General features: G+C 42.0%; 1 protein-coding gene across 1 annotated transcript in view; it reads left to right on the forward strand.

Moving 5' to 3' along the window:
* mamdc4 (MAM domain containing 4) overlaps nucleotides 1-20,931 on the forward strand; it is a 32,516-nt gene that overhangs the window by 6,984 nt on the left and 4,601 nt on the right. Inside the window, exons 7-26 of the mRNA XM_042060085.1 lie at nucleotides 268-423; nucleotides 621-730; nucleotides 1,117-1,272; nucleotides 1,473-1,563; nucleotides 2,129-2,245; nucleotides 2,529-2,615; nucleotides 2,820-2,957; nucleotides 3,549-3,688; nucleotides 3,905-4,013; nucleotides 4,140-4,244; nucleotides 4,441-4,575; nucleotides 8,344-8,471; nucleotides 8,747-8,966; nucleotides 9,176-9,313; nucleotides 9,831-9,961; nucleotides 10,179-10,269; nucleotides 14,810-14,959; nucleotides 15,104-15,229; nucleotides 16,124-16,248; nucleotides 16,535-16,637. Of these exons, the coding sequence (XP_041916019.1) occupies nucleotides 268-423; nucleotides 621-730; nucleotides 1,117-1,272; nucleotides 1,473-1,563; nucleotides 2,129-2,245; nucleotides 2,529-2,615; nucleotides 2,820-2,957; nucleotides 3,549-3,688; nucleotides 3,905-4,013; nucleotides 4,140-4,244; nucleotides 4,441-4,575; nucleotides 8,344-8,471; nucleotides 8,747-8,966; nucleotides 9,176-9,313; nucleotides 9,831-9,961; nucleotides 10,179-10,269; nucleotides 14,810-14,959; nucleotides 15,104-15,229; nucleotides 16,124-16,248; nucleotides 16,535-16,637 (2,556 nt within the window). The remainder of the gene's footprint in view (nucleotides 1-267; nucleotides 424-620; nucleotides 731-1,116; nucleotides 1,273-1,472; nucleotides 1,564-2,128; nucleotides 2,246-2,528; nucleotides 2,616-2,819; nucleotides 2,958-3,548; nucleotides 3,689-3,904; nucleotides 4,014-4,139; nucleotides 4,245-4,440; nucleotides 4,576-8,343; nucleotides 8,472-8,746; nucleotides 8,967-9,175; nucleotides 9,314-9,830; nucleotides 9,962-10,178; nucleotides 10,270-14,809; nucleotides 14,960-15,103; nucleotides 15,230-16,123; nucleotides 16,249-16,534; nucleotides 16,638-20,931) is intronic.

Raw genomic sequence — 20,931 nt, forward strand, 5'->3', positions numbered from 1 at the left:
GGGAAAACAATGGCTCCCTCTGTTTAAATGTATTGCTCTGAAAATCAGCTCAAAATTATAGACAAAACATTTATACTTGAAAATGAATTACTGTGTATGAAATTCTCCATCAAAGAATTCATGTTCTATGTGGTGTATAAATGAAATGGACTATGATTCTGCCTGTATGAGACTCATATATTCTTTGGGATCTTGTATCATACAGTATCTCTTCTCCCACCCTCATTGTGCTTTTTGCATTGCTTTGTGGTCCTCAAACTAGTGCAGGTGGCTACTGGTTCTGTAACTTTGAGAAAGATCTATGCGAGTGGGACTTGAGAACCCTATCGCCTCTCAGGTGGTCAGTTTCATCTCAGGCGGACATCTCCCTCTCAGATCCATTGAGGGGCCCCGGACGAGATCATTCCAACAACACAGCTTCAGGTGAGCAGATCCTCATGCATACGCTAGACAAACTCTCATCAGGACTATTTTTATTTTAGGTGACAATAAATTGGTAATTTGTAGATTTAGACATTTATAGACAGTCATTTATAATTCATTCTAATCTGTAAGTGATGGTCAGCCAGGCCTGTTTGAATATGTTGATATTTATCATCATTACTGTTTGCTACTCTCAGGTAAATTCCTTTATGTGACGAAGCCTGACAACTGGACCACACTAATGGCAGACTGGTCATCATTTCACAGTCCTCTACTTGAACCAACCAATAGCACACACCCCTGCAAGGTGAACAGTCAGTCAATGTGACTTTTCATTTCACATACTGTATAGTTCAGGGGAATACTGTACATTCAAATGTATTATGAAACAAGGTGAATCTGTTTATGTGTGTATGTGTGTGTGAGTGTGTGTGTGTGTGTGTGTGTGTGAGTGTAGGTGTCTGTGTGCGGGAATATTGTCTTTCTGCACCTGCTATTCCCACACAAAGTTACAAAATGTTTACATTTCAAGCACTTACACCTGTTCTGAATAAGTTCTAAGCATTTGATTTTGCATGTGCTTGTCCATACCCAGTGCATGAGTTTGCCAAAACGTTCCATGTATTGCACCTGTGTGTGTACAGTATGGCCTCTACTGTATCTAACAGTATGTCTGTGTGTTGGGGTTTATAGATGGTGATGTACACACATCAGTTTGGCCCACGCAGTGGGGGTCTGTCCGTGCTGGTTGCCGGGGAGAAGATCAACCCTGTGTGGGAGCGCGGTGGTTCACTGGGAGACCTGTGGGTCCGCGCCAAGGTGGACTTCGTTGTCAACAGCACCTTTCAGGTGAGCACTTGGAAAACAGAGCATGCTTGGAACATGGCTTTATTAAACTCATTATCTAAAACATAGATGTGCTTAAAGCAGGAGGGGTTTTCCTCAACAGTTCTCCAAACTGAGAAAATCTAAAGTTTACTAGAACAAGCTTTCTGAGGAACATACTGCTGTCCTTATTACTCAATAACTTTTTCTTTCACATGCGGTAGATTTTGTTTGTTGGTGCGATCCGAGACCGGGAGTATGGGGGCATTGGTGTAGACAGCATCATGCTGTCGCCTGGCTGCCGCAGGTCAAACGGTGAGTGCTCAGCTCACAGCCTTCCGTCCTCCACACCCATGCTCAGGCTTGACTGCTGGACTCCCACCCCATATCTCTCTCCCATTCACTTCCTGTCACTATACTGTCCTTTTAATTAAAGGCATATAAAAGCCCAAAACATACTTAAAAAAGTTTGTGCCAACCATGTCCAATTTGCAATTTGACTCTTGGCATAAAGATTTTGTCTGTCTTTTTGCATGCATCATATGACTGACATAAAGAAAAAGAAAAGAGACCCTACCTCTTGGAGTTTATCATGATGCTTAGATAGATTAAAGCACAACATGACTCTCTTGGCAACACTTCTCTCCTGCTTAATGAGAGTGTCTGCATGCTTTGTGAGCACCCCCTACTGTACCAAGTTAGAAATGTCACTAAAATTACAGAAGACCGTATAGTGACTTTGTATTTAGTAACTGATGCTAAATCTGCATATTTAAATGTTAGATACAGTGGATTTGTGTTTCTGTTTGTGCATGTGTGTGGCATAATGGGACATAGTCATTAAGTGTGTGTGTGTGCCTGTGTGTGCCTATCTTTACAGATACTGCCCCAAAACCAGTATTTCCAAAACCCCCGCCTAATCCATGCACAAGTAAACTCGAGCTGTTTTGTGACTTTCAACCAGACTGCCCAGGAAACGAGGATGAAGCACAGTGTGGTTAGTGTGTGTGTGTGTGTGTGTGTGTGTGTGTGTGTGTGTGTGTGTGTGTGTGTGTGTGTGTGTGTGTGTGTGTGTGTGTATTCACCGCCGTACCTGATCCTTAATTTAAACAACCTGTGTTCATATATGCATGTATCTTATAAGTGTGTGTGTGTGTGTGTGTGTGTGTGTGTGTGTGTGTGTGTGTGTGTGGTGTGTGTGTATTTACCGCCGTACCTGATCCTTAATTTAAACAACCTGTGTTCATATATGCATGTATCTTGTGTGTGTGTGCGCACAGGGGACTTCTCCTATGCCCAGGGCAGCTCTGGTTGGACAGACACTAGCATTGGCAGTCAGGGCTGGATGCTGACCTCTGACACTGGAGGTGAACTGTGTCTCTTAACTCCTTGCAATACTCCCCCTGTGTAAACTACACATTCTAGAGTTTTACAGCTGCATATACAGCATATACCTGTAAATACAAAATGTTGTACAAATTAATTAATCATGTATTTATGTATCTGTCTGTCTGGCTGTGTGTGTGTGTGTGTGTGTGTGTGTGTGTATTTCTGTGTGTGTGTGTGTTTAGCGAAGTACTTGTCAGTCGTGGCGGCCCCTGGTCAGCAGCTGAGTGAGGCCCAGACCCGTACTCCTCTTCTGGGTCCCTCTGGCCCTTCCTGCTCTCTCTCCTTCTCCTACCGTCTCACAGGCAAAAACCCGCGCATTGGTATGCAACTTTACCCAAAACACACACACACACTTGGTTCAGATGTTCATATGTATTATACACACACACACTTGGTGTAGATGTGTACATATGGTTGTCTTTCAAATTCCCTCTGCACGCAATAGGACAGCGCTGAGTCCCATGCGTTTTCCCACCAGCGGAGCTAGTTGGCTAGTTCAAACTTTTGCCAACTTAAAACAAGCTTGACTCGTGTCACACTGTTGGCCAACAGCAACATCCATCTTCTTTGTTTTCAAGTAGCAGGGAATTCAAGCCAAACCGTTGCAACTCTGCCATCAATCATTATGCTAAGCCTGCCTAACGACTCTATACATGATTTGATTGGCCTGATAGAAGTTTAATTTTTCGAGCTCACAAGCCAACGGAGAGTTGCTAGACCTGGAAGCAAATGTAATTTGCTGCCGCTAGGGTGCGTCTGGATTTCTAGGCTATATTTTTTCATATTGTGTGGACATAGTGTGTTTCTCTGTGTGTGTGTGTGTGTGTGTGTGTGTGTGTGTGTGTGTGTGTGTGTGTGTGTGTGTGTGTGTGTGTGTGTGTGATTTATATGTCTGTTTTGTCCTGTTGTAGGAGATCTCTTTCTGAGTGTAGTGGACAGTGTGCTAGGCCCCCAGCCTAAGTTGTGGGAGTTTAGTGGGAGGACCTCGGAGAGTGCTGGAGACTGGCAGAACCACACAGTCTACATTGGGGCTCGCAGCCATCGCTTCCAGGTATAGACCCGCACTGCCAGTCTGGCTCAGATTGTTTATGTCCGATTTTTACTGACAATTGGTTGATGCACTTACCTCTTTGTATGCATTGCAGGTATTTGCATGCCTTTGTCTGTGTTCCTTTCACTCTGTAGATCCACTGATTAAATAATTCATTCATTCATTCACTTATTCATTTTTATTTCTCTTGTATTATCTCTCTCCCTCTCTTTTCAGCTTGAGTTCTCAGCTCGTGCCAAACAGCTTAGCGACGACTCTCAGATTGCAGTGAAAGATGTCCTCTTTGTCAGCTGTCACGCTGACAGCATCACCTCAACGGCTACAGGTGAGGTTCTGATTTGGGCTGAATGTGGCTGTTTCACCTCCAGCACTGGAACAGTCACTGAGCCCGTTTAATCAAGTGACATTGTGTTTTGTGTCTGTCTCTGATACATTCTTGTCCTCTTCACAGGAGTTTCGTGTAACTTTGAGGAGGATCTGTGTAGTTGGTACCAGGATCAAACCGACAACTATGACTGGGAACGTCTGACAGGGATGGATCACACCATTTCTGTTGGTAATGCATATTTAGCATGGGTTGTTATTGCCACACACTTCCAAGTGTTCTCAGATCCTTCCAGAGCCTTCAAGACAGTCAAACCTGCAGGACAATACACAAGTAATCAGATGGCAATTGTGTATGTTGTCATTATGTAATATGAATGTCTCTCTCATTCCTCCCACTCTTTCTCTCTCTCTCTTTCTCTCTCAAGGGTCTAGTATGGTGGTAGAGTTGTGGAGTCCATCTCTGCGTGGCCTGTCTGGCCGGCTGCTCTCATTCCCCCAGCCCACCACCACCAAAAGTTACTGCCTGTCCTTCTACTACAAGATTTATGGGCCACACACAGGTGAGTGCACAGTCTCTGCCCAAAACTCTGTATTAATAGGCAAAACTACTCTGCATTAATAACCAAAACTCTGCATTAATAATAATAATAATAATAATAATAATAATAATAATAATAATAATTTATTTATATAGGACTTTTCCAGCATATGGCACAAAGGGCCAGATGTACTAACGCGTTTGCGCCCACTTCAGGCGTATTTATTTCGCAACGTGCGTGTAAAATCATTGCGAGGTATGTACAAACAGGCCGCAATGATGTAAAAGCGCAAACTGCCTGTCGCGGGAGCTGAACATGGCTAATTGCATTTTTCGTGTCATGCATATGCATTCATGGGAGGATCCAGGGGAAAGTGGGAGTTTAGCGTAAAAAGATGGGAGGGGAAGCGTAAAGAGCGCCTGATTATGTATTCCGCGGTATGTACAAAGACTGCTCCTGAAAGCGCACGTCTATTCTGCGCCTAAATACTTCCGCCTTGTAAAAGCAGGTGTTAATCCAAATTGCAGTTCAATGCGTCAATAAACCTTTCAAAGACAACAGAATCGCTATTTAGAGCACCAGTTTTGTAAGTATTTATACTATCAAAAGCAACCTTCTTTCTTACTTCTGTCTTACTTTCACTTTCACGTCATTCACTTAAACTTTCCTACTTGCTAGATTTGACCAATTTTCCATAGCCTATATGTGCACAAGTACTTTGAGTAAAACTACTGATCTTCATTATCTCCCTGCTTGTTGACATCTTATCATGTATGGTATAATTTCATGATCGCTAAACGTTTGATTCTTTTTAATGTTGTCATCAGTTAACTTCATTCAACTGAGCTTGTATAGGCTCTGCCATTCAGTTGGGGACATTCGTAAATTGCGTTTATGGGTGGAGAAAGGTGAAGAAAGGCGCAGTTTACACTAGTTTGATAAATACGACATAAACTTGGGTCTGACAGCGTTCTCAATCTGCGGTTTGTCCATGACTCTGATAACGCTACGTTCGCAAATGTAGGTACATTTGTATGTAGGGGCAGCCGTGGCCTACTGGTTAGCACTTCGGACCTGTAACCGGAGGGTTGCCGGTTCGAACCCCGACCAGTAGGCATGGCTGAAGTGCCCTTGAGCAAGGCACCTAACCCCTCACTGCTCCCCGAGCGCCGCTGTTGATGCAGGCAGCTCACTGCGCCGGGATTAGTGTGGGCTTCACCTCACTGTGTGTACACTATGTGCTGTGTGTGTTTCACTAATTCACGGATTGGGATAAATGCAGAGACCAAATTTCCCTTACGGGATCAAAAGAGTATATATACTTATACTTATACATCTGGCCCAAAGTGATTTACAGACCAACAAATATAGGCTAGTGTTTTTTCAATGCACAGAGTGCACTAAAAGCACTCCATGCAGAAGACAAAAGATGCCGGACAGAGCAGCGTATTTGCAAGCGTACCCGACGTGACACCAAGACATAAACAAGCAAATGAACAAAATACACACAAGACAAAACATGCCAGAAAAAAGCCGCGTGATCGCTGGGTACATGTGCGCATATGAAAGTTTCAGGTGAGCACATGAAAGTTTCACGTGAGCACATGAAACTAAACTTTTAGATTTTTTTTTGCTCATACCCCCTTAGGGGCTCCATACATGTTAATCCAGTTGGTTGCATCTAACCGGCTGAAAAATGTTCAAGGGCAATGATGACTTGCGTGAAACCGCGGACAGCTATCTTTATAAATTATAACCAATGTCCTTTTAGGCAAGTCCCTCCTCTTGGCGTCCATATTGTAACGCTTTTTGGGCACTTATCGGGCATTTATTTCGGCAGAAATGTGCGTGCACAAGGCTTTACGACACCAACCTTGCTCCAGCGGTGAGATCACAACACATGATTGGCACGATGTATTCACATGTCGACTTTTTTGCCGCGGAAGGGGCTGGATACTGTATGTGTAAACAACTGCCATATTGGCGTTACAATCTAACCCTATGTAGGCTATTTCTATGGAGGATTTTTTGAGTACTGTGTCTCCTCATTAGAAAGTTTCTGTTATAACTGACCATCCTGGAGGATTTACTGGCAGTCTGGAGAGCACTGGATACACAGAACAGTCTGGAGTCATGAGCGATCTTGCAGATCAGCAGCTCGGTGGATTTTGACTGCGACAGTTTGTTGTTTCATGAGATCGTTGTTATCAGAGTTCCTTACTCAATTCACACTCCATAGGAAAAGGCCTTGATGTTCCTCTGTGGGTGCTTGTGACATCTATGGTTCATATGTCTTACAGTGACAATGTCAAGTGAATTACAATTGTTTTAATCAATTACACAGTAAATATTGTGCACCACATGTCATTTGTACACTGCAAAAAATGAATTCTAACCAAGTGTTATTAATCTTATATTAAGATTAAAAAATCTATTTGGTATTGTTTTTAGTATGAAAAGACTTACCTAGCGCCCTCTCAAAAGAACATTTTGACTTAATTTAAGAAGACTTTGACTTATTTTAAGGAGTCTTATCAAGACAAATTTGCTCAACGCACTGGCAGACAAATTTTCTTGTTTTTAGGACAAATTTGCTTGACGCACTGGCAGACAAATTTGCTTGTTTTCAGGATGAGATGTCTTAAAATAAGTCAATCTTTTTTTAAATTAAGTCAAATGTTTTCACAAGAAAGCGCTAGGTAAGTCTCTTTATACTGAAAACAATACCAACTAGTTTTTTTTTATCTTGATATAAGATTAATAACACTTGGTTAGATTTTGTTAGATAAGCAGTTTTTGCAGTGTACACATTTACTCTTTAGCTGAAAGAGTGTCTCAGCTATCATGGGGTCATATTTGGTGGAGATTTAATATGAATTTACTTACCCTACAATGTGCTTTACAGTTGAACTGTAATGTTAAAAAGTGGCCCTATTGCACTATTATATTATGAAATGAATGTAACATGACAGTTCATTAGTGCTTTCATTAGATGAAAGAGTTGACTGCATATATTTTAACCACATATCAATATGTGCAACTGCTATACACACTTGACAAAGTGACAGAATGTTTACAAGCAGGTCATGCAGGCAGAGACAGAGTTCATACACACAAATACATGGATACACATACGAAGGGAGAGAGGGTTGACATACTCATCTAAAGTTCACAGACACTCTGGCTCTTCTCAGTTTACAAAATGACAGCCACAATGGAGTGGAGCTTACATCTTCAGAATGGAAATCTGTTGGAAGAGCGAGGAACTCAGTTTATAGAATCAGTGTTTACTGATGCAGGTGGAGCTAACGTTAGGAAGTAGGACATCTGAACTACTTTATATTATCTGGTTTTGGATCTGGTTTAAAACACACTGCTGCACACTGCAGAGTTTAAACACAACTTCTTGGTTCCAGTTATGTAGAAAATGAGCTAGTGGGTATTCATTCGGTCAATAAGACCTCTAAACAAGCAGCCATATATGGCCTGAGGTCCAACAAGGTTGTTGAAAATGGTAATTTCAATGTCGAGAGTCTCCTACCATAAGAGGCTCTGTGTACACTTATCAGTCACCTGAACCCGACTGGTTTGGCTTTAGTGGTGTGCACATGTGAGTAAGCTATGCATGAACACTATGGGATAATATGGAGAGGACCGTAAAAGCAGGGGGACATATTATCATTTCATCATTTTACCTTCCCAGCTAACTGTCCATCCATCCATTTATCCATCCATCCACCCTTTCATCCATACATGTGGTTCATCCGTGTGTCTCGGTTCCCCTCCTAGGTGGCCTGAATGTGAAGCTGCTCCATGCGGACGACGCTGAGGAATTGCTCTGGGCTCGCTCAGGAGCTCATGGTAATAGATGGCATGAGGGCTTGTGCTCAGTATCTTCTTCACTCAATTCCTACCAAGTGAGAGCTCACAGAATATACAACGAATATCCCACAGGGTCACCCAATCAAATAACACATTAAGAAATGATCTCTAGAATGTGTGCATGCACTGTACTGCACATTAGCTTAGGTCTGTTATTGATGTCAAATTGAAACAGAAACATTTTATGGCTGGATTCAATAAACATCAAAAACATTTTTGATAGTTTATCATGGTCATTGATTAATGAATATGGATATGATTAAAATAACAAAATAATAAAAGTGTGGTACTTTCATTGCTCTTTCTGTAGCTGGTGTTTGAAGCACAGCGTTTGTCCTTTGATGGCCTTGTGGCCATAGATGACATTACAATCGTGCCGGGCCTGTGCTCACTGCCCAGCCTGTGTTCGTTTGAGGGGCAGACGTGTGGCTACACGAGTACTAGCACTGGCTCTCCCCTCTGGGCACACCAGCGCGCCGGCGCCGGACCCAACGGACCCAAAACAGACCACACCATGGAGACAGAAAATGGTCAGAAACACATCAAACATAGATCATAAATCATATGCTAATTTATGAAAATATTACCACTATACCACTATATTATCAGCCTACATCATTGTTGTAGTTTGGCAAAAGTATTGCAAACATGACTTAGTTAACAGTAGGCTAATCTCTCTCTCTATATATATACAGTATATATATGTGGGTGTGTTGTGTGTTGTTTGTACTGCCTGTAGGTTTCTACATGGTGGCCAACACCGGAGCGGACGCTCTTCCTCGGGCCAGTGTGAGCACCCTCACCTCCTCGGTCCGCACAGCCTCCTCAAACACTGAATGTGTGCACTTTTGGTACCACACTGGAGGAGAAAAGCCTGGTAACAAAGACACAGAAATAGAATAATACAATAATAAAATACCATTTTCCCAGCCATATTTATTATATTAAAGGGGTGGTTCAGGATTTTGGACATAGGAGCTCATTTCCAAGTTAGCAAGTGGGATATTTGTGGCTGTACTGTGGAGTGGGTAAGACTGTTTTTAGTGGCAGGCTAACACATACTGATGACACATACTTGCGCTAGCCTAGCACCCGCTAACTCTGCAACTAGGACTGGAGGAAACTGTTGCAAACGGTCTCCACTGATAAATATCACACTTGCTAACTTGGAAATGAAGTCCTATGTCCAAAATCCTGAACCACCCCTTTAAGCTATAGTATATTCATTTTAATTAAAAGCTGTATTTCTGGTGTGCTATGCATTAGTTATCATGCTTGCACACATGCAGTGTTTGTTTGTGCAATACATTTCAGACCAGGTTTGTTGGTGTGCTGTGGTGTTTATTTTTTTTACAGTAGTATAAATGACTGTGTATGATTGTTCGGTTGCTCAGGTTCTTTGAGTGTGTATGTGAAGCCAAAGTCTGGGGACCGGATAAAGATTTTCACCAATACCATCAACCAGGGAGACATGTGGCGCCATGCCAACGCCAACATCAGCATCACTCAGCAGAAGGACTATCAGGTAGTGTTTTATTACCTATGGGGTGAAACTCTTATTCTGCCACTCTGACAAAATGCAGATACATACCAGTACTTAACAAGTAATTTCATTTCACGCTGCAAGTCAATACTTCTCTCTCTCTCTCTCTCTCTCTCTCTCTCTCTCTCTCTCTCTCTCTCTCTCTCTCTCTCTCTCTGTGTGTGTGTCATTTTCATCTGAGCTGCCCTCTCTATCTTAGTTGGAGTTTGAGGCTGAGGGTGCAGGGGGAGAGAGGACCCACATCGCCATTGATGATGTGATCTTCTCGGCTCACAGCTGTCATGCTAAGGGTGAGGCCTCTGGGAACAGTACTCTAAGAGGAACTGTTGTAGGGATCCCTGTTTTAAAGAGGGGGTAACACAGACATCTTTCAGATGGTTATCAGCCAAAAATCAGTTTATCACTCGATGATAGTGACCTTGGGGACCCAAGGTTATGTGTTGAAAATTCCGGTATTTAGCACTTTGAGTCCCTTTTCTGGTTTGTTTTGGATGAACTAGAGTGGTGGACCCCGACATTTTGACGATTGGTCCTGTCTCGACTTTTCTGACTCGTTTTGAATCGCCTTTGACTAGTCAGAGTGGCTGCCTACAGGCATGCTCAAACATGTCCTAAAACAACTCTTAACGTTCATTTTCAAAACTGTGCAACTCACCGAGTGGTTAGTGGGGTTCGTTGATGTTCCAAAACAAGTAGCGCAGCGAAATACAGTTTCTGTCGTGTTTTATTTGCCATTTTGTAAAATCCCATTGATTTCTGTTGGAAGACTCTTTGCACATTGATATTACTGCGCCACCGTCTATGCTTCAGGCTCAAATATTGAGCGGAAGTTTTTACGCGGTTGTGAGGTGTCTGAAAAAATAGTTCCACAATAGCAAATAAGACGGCTGGAAATCATACTGTACATTGCGCCGATATATTTGATTTTAACCCATTTCACCCCATCGGTCACAATTATGACCGAAAAAAAAAAATGTACTTATAAGCCTCTAAAACTGTAACTGGGGAATATCCCAATACTCTTTCAGTAAATATTGAAACAATAGAGTGTTTCAATGAAATGTGTGCAGTGTCAAATGTTTTGAGTAAATTGTCACATGACCAGAGCTGTTTACTTCCTGGTTGCACCTTGAGAAGAGGATGACTGCCTCACAGCTCCCAAATAAAAGGTTTTTAAAGTATGTTAAAATAAACATAGGACAAATATTTTTGTACACATGGTCTTTAAGGTGTCTAGTTATGATATATACATTTATAATTATTCAAATGTCTTTGGTGGGTTTGCAGAATGAGTAAACATGTTAACGGTCACAATAGTGACCGGTGGGATAGAATGTTGTATCTAGATGCACACATACTTTTACACCTACAAACACACACACATACACATACTCATACATACACACATACAGAGACATACACACACAAACATACACACACTCACACACAGATGCACACACACATACATACTCACACACACATACACACAGATATACACACACACACATATTCACATATTCACACACACAGACACACACACTCACAGACATACACACACACACACACACACACACACACACACACATATTCTCTCACACACACATGCACACACACACACATACACATATTCACACACACAGACATACACACACACTCACATACACACTCACACACACACAAATATACACACTCACACACACAGATACACACACACACAGACATACACACTCACACATACACACACAAATACACACATACACACACACACAGATATACACTCACATACACAGATATACACACTCAGACATACACACTAACACACACACAGACACAAACACACACACAGACATACACACTCACACACACACAGATTAGGGATGTAACGATTACCGGTATAATGGTAAACCGCGATAAAAATGTTGACGATAATAATTACCGTTTTCAATTCAAACATCAAGATTATCACTGTTGATTACCGCGGTGTGGAAACCGCGTGTTTAATCCTTCCCAGCTTCATCCGAGCCTGCTTTTGACATACAGTAGGCCTGGTACAATGGAACAAAACTGGTACCCTACTGATTCTGTTGTCTAATTGATGGTTTTAACTACGATTTGGATTAGGCTACACCTGATTTTAAAAGGCAGAACTTTTTTACCGCAAAATGTGCACTGTATCATGTAGCGACTCTGCTTCTTTTTATGTTCACGTCCACATTAAATCCATTCCACTCAAGTTATCAGGAGAATACAGTAGCCTAAAGTTTTATTTTGAACGCTTACTTTGGTCTCACTCATTGCATCCAAATAACAGAAATAGCAAACTCCAATTTATGGTAGGGTAAGTTAAGCTATAAGCACATAGCCAATTAAACATGAAAAAAAAGTGAACGGGACACTTTTTGAAACTATTTCAGCTTAGGCCAATCAGTGCTTTCTGAACATATTGAACACACTTTTAGAAATACCGTGATAATACCGAAAACCGTGATAATTTTGGTCACTATAACCGTGAGGTTAAATTTTCATACCGTTACATCCCTAACACAGATATACACATTCACACACACAGATACACTCACACGCATACACACAGACATACACACTCACACACACAGATATACACTCACACACACAGATATACACACTCAGACACATACACGGACATACACACTCACACGGTCACGGTAATAAAACTCACTTTTTTATCTACTTTTCTACATTTTAAAAAAATAATAATTATTGATTACTTTAAAGGGTTGCTAATAGGCATGGGCAGTTCGCGACTGATTCGGTCAGAAAGAACGAATCCCGAAGGTGAACGACGAGAACTGATTCCCAAAACAAGAGAACTGGTTCTTTTTAATATACAAAAATATGGTCACGTAATAAAAGATACAAACGAACAGAGCTTCGATCATCTCCCTCGACCGTATCGAGTCTAAAACGTGAATGGGAGTACAACAGCAGGTAGCAACCGCGTTGCTATGGGTAAACAAATGAAAGGCCTGGCTTTACTAACGTGCCTGCCTGCCAGCGCTAGAACTTGGAAAAACGCCATATATGATTCTTACTGAATTCCATTCAGTATATTTATGAAAAAAGGCACTTATGTGCTTAATATTAAGCTTGATATTTACATAAATGATGTAACACACCATATGAGACGGTGTTTTAAAGGATATTTGACTTAAGACAACCAAGACGGTGCTCTAAAGCATATTTTGACTTAAGGAACTGAAAGAACGAATCAAACGAACGATTTGTGAAGGTGAAGGGAACTGAAAGAACTGATTCCCGGAATAGAATCATTTGGCCCATGCCTAGTTGCTAATAACACATGATTTGCATATTTGCATGTCTAGGAAAAATTTGGGCTTAAATGGGTTAATAATCAACGAACACCACTAACCACTCAGCACCAAATTCCTGGGGGTGCACATCAGTGAAGACCTCTCCTGGACCACCAACACTGCATCACTGGCGAAGAGAGCTCAGCGCCGCCTGTACTTCCTGCGGAAACTCAGGCGAGCAAGTGCTCCACCAGCCATCATGACCACATTCTACCGAGGCACCATTGAGAGCATCCTCTCCAGCTGTATCGCTGTGTGGGGCGGAAGCTGCACTGAATACAACAGGAAAGCCCTGCAGCGCATAGTGAACACAGCTGGAAGGATCATTGGTGCTTCACTCCCCTCCCTGAAGGACATTTACACCACCCACCTCACCCGCAAGGCGACCAAAATTGTGAGTGATGCAAGTCACCCCGCTCACAATCTATTTGATCTACTGCCCTCTGGGAAGAGGTACAGAAGCCTGCGCTCCCGCACTACCAGACTCACCAACAGCTTCATACACCAAGCTGTAAGGATGCTGAACTCTCTCCCTCCTCTCCCCCCTCCACCCTCAGCTACATAACATCCTGGACATTGGACCCACAATGGCCGCCTGCACTACTCCACTTGCACACTTGCACACTTGTACACTTTACAACTTGGTGTTGTTGTCCTGAAAACACAACACTTCTGCTGCTCTTACATAACTTGCACCACTATGCCACTTTCTTTATTACTTAGGTCAAACAGAACTACCCAAGCCTTTTATTGGCCTTACTTTGCACTAGTATTTTATTGACTGTCCATGCACAATTTCAACCAAATTTTGCTGCTCTTATTTTTTCATTATTATATGTGCCCTCTTATTTACTTATTTACTTTGTTTACTTGAATGTTATGTTTGTCTGTGGACTTAAATTGGTAAAATATGTCTTGTCTTCACCGTGGGATAGTGAGAAACGTAATTTCGATCTCTTTGTATGTCTGGAACATGTGAAGAAATTGACAATAAAGCTGACTTTGACTTTGACTTTGACTTTGACCACTCGGTGAGTTGCACAGTTTTGAAAACGAACGTTAAGGGTTGTTTTAGGACATGTTTGAGCATGCCTGTAGGCAGCCACTCTGACTAGTCAAAGGCGATTCAAAATGAGACAGGACCAATCGTCAAAATGTCGGTGTCCACCACTCTAGTTCATCCAAAACAAACCAGAAAAGGGACTCAAAGTGCTAAATACCGGAATTTTCCTTTAAAGACAAATTTGGTATGTGTGTCTGTATGCTCTTCTGATTTCTTGCTTTTTTCACTGCCCTCACCCCTGCTTTCTTTGGATGTTTGGTTTGTTTAAGACACACTGAGTTTCAGTCAGTCAGTGCATGTGTGTGTGGTCTATATAACTTGGCATGTGTTGTTTGATCTTGCAATGTATTCTGTATGACCTTGTGCTGTGCTGTGCTGTGCTGTGTGTGTGTGTGCATGCGTGCTTGTGTACGTTAGGTACCGTTTGTGATCTGGAGCGAGGGCTGTGTGGCTGGTCGAACACCCAGAACCCGTCTCAGGATCAGCTAGACTGGGAAGTGACCAGTGCCTCTGGAGAATCTCGCCTGCCCACTCCATATGAAGACCACACACTGAAGACTGAGAAAGGTTAGGGTGTGTGTGTCTGTGTGTGTGTATTTGTTTGTTTGTGTGTGTGTGTGTGTGTGTTTATTTTTGTGTGCATGGTTGTATGCCCATCCATATATCCCATCGGGTACTGTGCACATAATATACTCCATTCTGCATGTTTAGGTAATTTCCTGTTCCTGCCCAGTACTACTCGGACTCCTGCTTCCTCTAAGGCCTGGCTGCTAGGCCCACACCTGCCCCCTACCGACATTTCCTGCCTGCGCTTCTGGCTCCATCGACAGGGCAGCTGTAAGATCAGTAACACACCCTCATTACTTTTCAAAAAAAAATCCCTGTTCCTTTACACTATTTATCAACACCTCTCCCCAATGCATCCTGTTTACCCATGTCTCTGTCAAGGCAGTCCCAACAATTGCTATCCCTCCCTACACCCCTACTTCTCTGGATCTACATGTGTTCATCTAAGCTAAGGCTAGATACAACGCTTTTCCATGACTCAGGCTTAAGACCACCATTGTACAATCAGTCGGACATATCTAACCGAGTGACTATGACTGAGAACCTAAAGGGCACACCCACAACCTGTGCTAGATGTACATGGCTGCAGGGATGAGAAAGGAGGAACAGCCTTGTAGAGTTGTTATATACTGTTGGAATGAAGATAGCTGAAAGATCAACAGCCTTGTAGAGTTGTTATATACTGTTGGAATGAAGATAGCTGAAAGAACAACAGTCTTGTAGAATTGTGATATACTATTGGAATGAAGATAGCTAAAAGAACAACAGTCTTATAGAATTGTGATCTACTGTTGGAATGAAGATAGCTGAAAGAACAACAGTCTTGTAGAGTTGTAATTGGAAGGAAGATAGCTGATGCAATAGTGCATGATCTGTGCTTTTGCAATGATTGAGAAATACATGAATGAGTCGCTATAAACTCTGAAATGATTTAAACATGGCATTCTTTCATGAAAAATATGACACATCTTTCTCTGTATTCCACTCACAGTAAAAAGTTGTAAAGACAAAAATGAATCTGCAAACACTGTGTTTACTATGTATCTCATAACAATGTACACTTAAGGGAAGTCATCAGGGAAATGCAAATATGATTTTTAAGAGACTGAAAGAATTCGTTAGATTTGACCTCTGACCTTTGGACTCTCACATGTGACTCTGCAGCTGGCAAACTGCGGGTGCTGCGTCTGGCTCTGGGGCTGGAACATGAGCTGTTTGTTGCCCCGGAGGGTGTGAGCTCTGACTGGATTAGACATGACCTCAACATTACTTCTGCTGAGGAGTTCCAGGTGAATCATCCATGCAGACACGTACATAAGCATACATACATGCATGTACTTTCAGACACAAACATACACACACACACACAGACACACACACACACACACACACACATATACACACAACAGCAGAAATACACACAAGCGTATCCCTGTGCATATTCTGCATACTGAAACAATTATACAGATCATAGCATTCTAAACATTCAGGCTCTGTGTGTTGTGTATTTGTCATGTTCTCTCTCTCTGTGTGTGTGTGTGTGTATGTGTGTGTGTATGTTTTCATCTGGTGTAGATTGTATTTGAGGGCACCACTGGAACTGAGGGTGTGACGGCCCTGGATGACATTGAGTTCAAGGAGGGGGTGTCCTGCTCTGATGTCATCAAGCCACCCCCAAGTAAGACCCTCTTAAACTGTCTCTTATCAATTTCTTATTCAAAACAGTTTATTTTATGCAGTCACTTCTCATCTCCAGACTCATTCCTTATGTGGTGATTATTTAACCAATAGCGTGCACTTTGTCTGACATTTTTCACACAATGAAGTCATTGTAATGAGACCATCCACACAATCAGTAATTATCATAGTAAAATAACTAATCAGTAATTTGTTGGATCCATACACGTTCAGCATTGCATGGAATGAATGTAGTAATGAACCAAACAGAGCCAGAGAAATCATCAGTACTTAGTTCAGGGTCGGACTGGGAACAAAATTCGGCTACCTTCGTTACTAACCTACCAGTTGATACTTTTTACTAGCATCGACTCGCGATTGATTGTGCATCTAATGTAACACTCGGTGGAGAGACTTCCACTTTCCAAGTTTCACTTTCACTGTCGTTGTGTGCTAAAAGGCTAGGCTACTATATGGGAAATACTTTGAAGTTCCTTTTGAGTCCAAACATGAATAGGTTTTCTTTAACCTGTGCTACACTTTTCCACCAAGTTGTGCGAAAATTTTAGGCTACCCGGAGTTTTTTTTATGTTGACAGACAAACCGCACTACAGTAGCCTACATGGTGCAGTAAATGGAAGCTCTTCGTAGCGCGTGCAACTAACGTCTATAAAAACAATATATTTATGGAATAAAACTAGACACCTCTAATTGCTGTTTATGGTTAAACTGCGATGATGTGAAAACCAGCCAGCGGAGGGCACTTATATAGCCTAGGCTACCATGCATGGACTCATAGGCTATATCAGAGACTTTCTAATGTGGAGACACAGCACTCAAAAAATACTCCATAGAAATGCATGGGGCTAGTTTGTCACGCCAATATGGCCGTTGTCTACACATATCCAACCCCTTCCTCGGCAAAACGTCGACATGTGAATACATTGAGCCAATCATGAGGTGTGATGTGAATACATTGAGCCAATCATATGGTGTGTTGTGAAGACATCGTGCCAATCATGTGTGATCTTGCCGCTGGAGCGAGATTGGTGTCGTAAAGCCTTGCGCACGCGCATTTCTGCCGAAATGGATGCCCGACGAGTGCCCAAAAAGCGTTGTCATATGGCCGCCGAGTGGAGGGACTTGCCTAAAAGGACTTATTATTCTATATTTCCCCACAAACCAAGCGGCTGCTTGGACAAATCCACTTGAGGGGTGGGGCAGGGGGGCGCGATCGTAACACACACTGAACCTTAGGAGTGTGCATTGGCACTGCCCTCACGATTCGATTCGATTACGATTCACCAGGTAACGATTCGATTCAATTCGATTCTACGATGCATTGCGATGCATCAAAATTCTACTGCACACAACAAGGCAAATTTTGAGGTCATGAGGCAATAAGCAGTCAGATATTGAACAACAGATTTTATTGGCTGGTGTGTGTATTATCACTCTCCTGTATCTTTGACATAAATATCATTAAATAAAATAAAATTGAATAGTACAGGGTATTAGGTATGGCATTTTAATACGTTTAATAATTTAAACACATTGTAAAACTTAAAGCCAAAATTTGGAGACATCCATGCATGTCGAAATTTGCTGCAAATTCAAAACTGGATTAGGCCTACTCTGGAACGACTAACTGTACAGGAGACTGCTTTACACCTTTCTGTTCGGTAAGGTCAGCTGTTTATACTGATATATGGTTTGTTATGTTGAACGAAGGGTTCGTGAAATATCCCACCGATATGAATGGGTAGGGAGATGGGCGCAGAACCTTCAGTAGAATTTATGATTAAATTGAATTGTGAATTATATTATTTACTTTTCTCATGAACCGTTCACCACAGCAATTAACGGCTAACATCGTTTAAAAGCTGAGAAAAAGCTCTTAAAAGACTAATTTGCGTTGTGAATGCTTATTTTGACAGGCGATAGGCTGAAAAAATATCGTTATTAGTCTGACGCAAAACAGAGTATTGAAAGAAGGGGACACCAGAGCCCGTCTACGGAGAGCCTTGCCACTCCGTATTAAGTCCCATTGTACCGAATTTTGGATGCAGTTCCACCAGAGTTCCACTGGGGGCGATCGCCATGAGTGCAGAATGAATGGGAGTCAATGGAGCTAGAAGGCTAAATTTGTCTCTTTCACCTGATTGTCGTTGACAAATCTCAGATTTGATTGTAGTTTGAATAACTTCAACATGGGTTATAGGTCAAAAGTTGAATGAACGAGTACTTATGTCCTTTTGATTTCTTACAGGTTGGGTCGTTGTTGCACATAACACGCTAGCATTGTGCTAATGAATGACGTCATTGACACATTTGAAAGGCTTTTTAGAACAATTAAGTGACTTTAAAAAATATAATACTCAACCAAGTGTATTTTCTTTGCCTCCCCTTACGAATACAATACTCAAATTACTTGAAAAAAAATTATATCCCGAGAAAAGTGGATTTTGAGGGGTACAGTTCCATAGACCTCCATGCATTCTGCACCCGTGGACGAGCGCCCTCATGTGGAACCACAGAAGGAACTGCAACCAGTTCAGAAACCGGAAGTTTTCCGAGAGTGGCAGTTCTCCTCTTATTAGACATTCTCTGGGGACACCAAGGCCACCGTGGCCTGTAAACCTCTGATTTTCAAAGGGGCATCGCGGCCAACTCAATTCCTACCCTGCACATACTGCACACACAGTAACGAAGTCAACTCAGGATGCCAACGATCGACATGGTTCGTGAAGTTAGTTGTATTGCCAACGTGCTTGATTTTAGTGTGGCAGGTTTTACACACCGTGTACGTCTTGTCTAATTTCCCATTAACTTTGTAGAATCCGAAATGTGCCCAGATGTCCGCTTTCCAAGCATTGGGTGCGTTTTTAATTACCCACGTTCATCTCCCTCAGTCATCTTGATTCTAGTGTTGCTATGCTAGCTAGTGCTGCCCATAGACAGTAAAAGAAATGGACGAACAGACTCCGTCGTTCTCAATGGGAGGGCACTGAGTCAAATAGAACGATTTTTCAGTTGGTCCCCCCAGTACTGCACAGACTCGCGCTTAACTTCGTGACGTTAGCCATCGAACTGAATCTTGTAACTCATATGATAGATACACAGAAATTCTTCTCACACTTCCTTCGCCTTCAAAGTTAAACATTTTTTTATGCATTATTATTAATATCATCCTCACAAGTGATATCACGTCGTGTTAATGTTGAAACTACCACACATGATCATCTTCAAAAATAGTCATGGTAAAACAAAACAAAAAAGTTATAGCCTGAAACGGTAAAACTACTGTTTTTCATTAGGTTTACTTGCCTCTATGCTTTACCTTAACATACAATGCTATTGTAGGCTACATAGCTTTGTTCACGAGTTTCCGTGCTGGCTGGACTACGCTTCTTATCCAAACAATACGGTTATCTCCCTTCGGTGCGTTAGCTTCCCTTCAACCGGACATGCTAAACATTCTTCTTACGGGAACCTAACGTTACGTACGAGGTAGTCGAGTCTTGTTTTGCCTTTTATTGTTTATGTAGATTACACAGAAGCTACAATATCGGCACAGGATATATGCTATATGAAGTTATGGTATTTCAAAAAAATCCTAAAATGAATGGGCTTCTATTAGCCTGGAAACCTCTCAGACTTCGCAGAGAGTCTGGCCTCTGGTCTGGCCTAGATCCATAGGCGTTCGTTTATTTCCGGGTGGGAGGGCACAGTTTGAGGTTTAAAATCATTGGAGTTCCTTTGAACCGCTTTGAACCAATCACTAACAACCGGTGTTTCGTCATACAGAGAAGTTTCTCTGCAGCACGCCCATAACAAGCACGGGTGCATCTTATCAGCAAACAATCACACGTTTCATCTGTGTAACTCTCGCCAAAATGCATCATATAGTGTTTTGTGAATGTACCCAAGTCAAACTTTCATATAAATGCATAAGTACGTCCAAAGCGCCACTTTTAATCTTGTATGCGTTGTCGTTTTCGGGTGAAATGACCTTTTGAATGGGATTCCTATAGGGCTACTACTTTTTTGATACAATCGCGTCAAAATCGCTATTTTTCAAACAAGGCTCGACACAACATGAAACTTTGTTCGAAGTATCATCAGTGTCTCTACACATGAACTCGAGCATTGAGAACATTGTTGGTGTACACAGAGTTTACTGCCATCTTGCAAGGAGTGAGTTGTCCAAAATCTTTTTTTTTAGTAAACTATGTGTGCACGAACAATGTTCTTAATGCTCGAGTTCATATGTAGAGACACTGATGATGCTTCGA

Source organism: Alosa sapidissima, chromosome 13, assembly GCF_018492685.1.
Source record: "Alosa sapidissima isolate fAloSap1 chromosome 13, fAloSap1.pri, whole genome shotgun sequence".
Lineage (NCBI taxonomy): Eukaryota > Metazoa > Chordata > Actinopteri > Clupeiformes > Clupeidae > Alosa > Alosa sapidissima.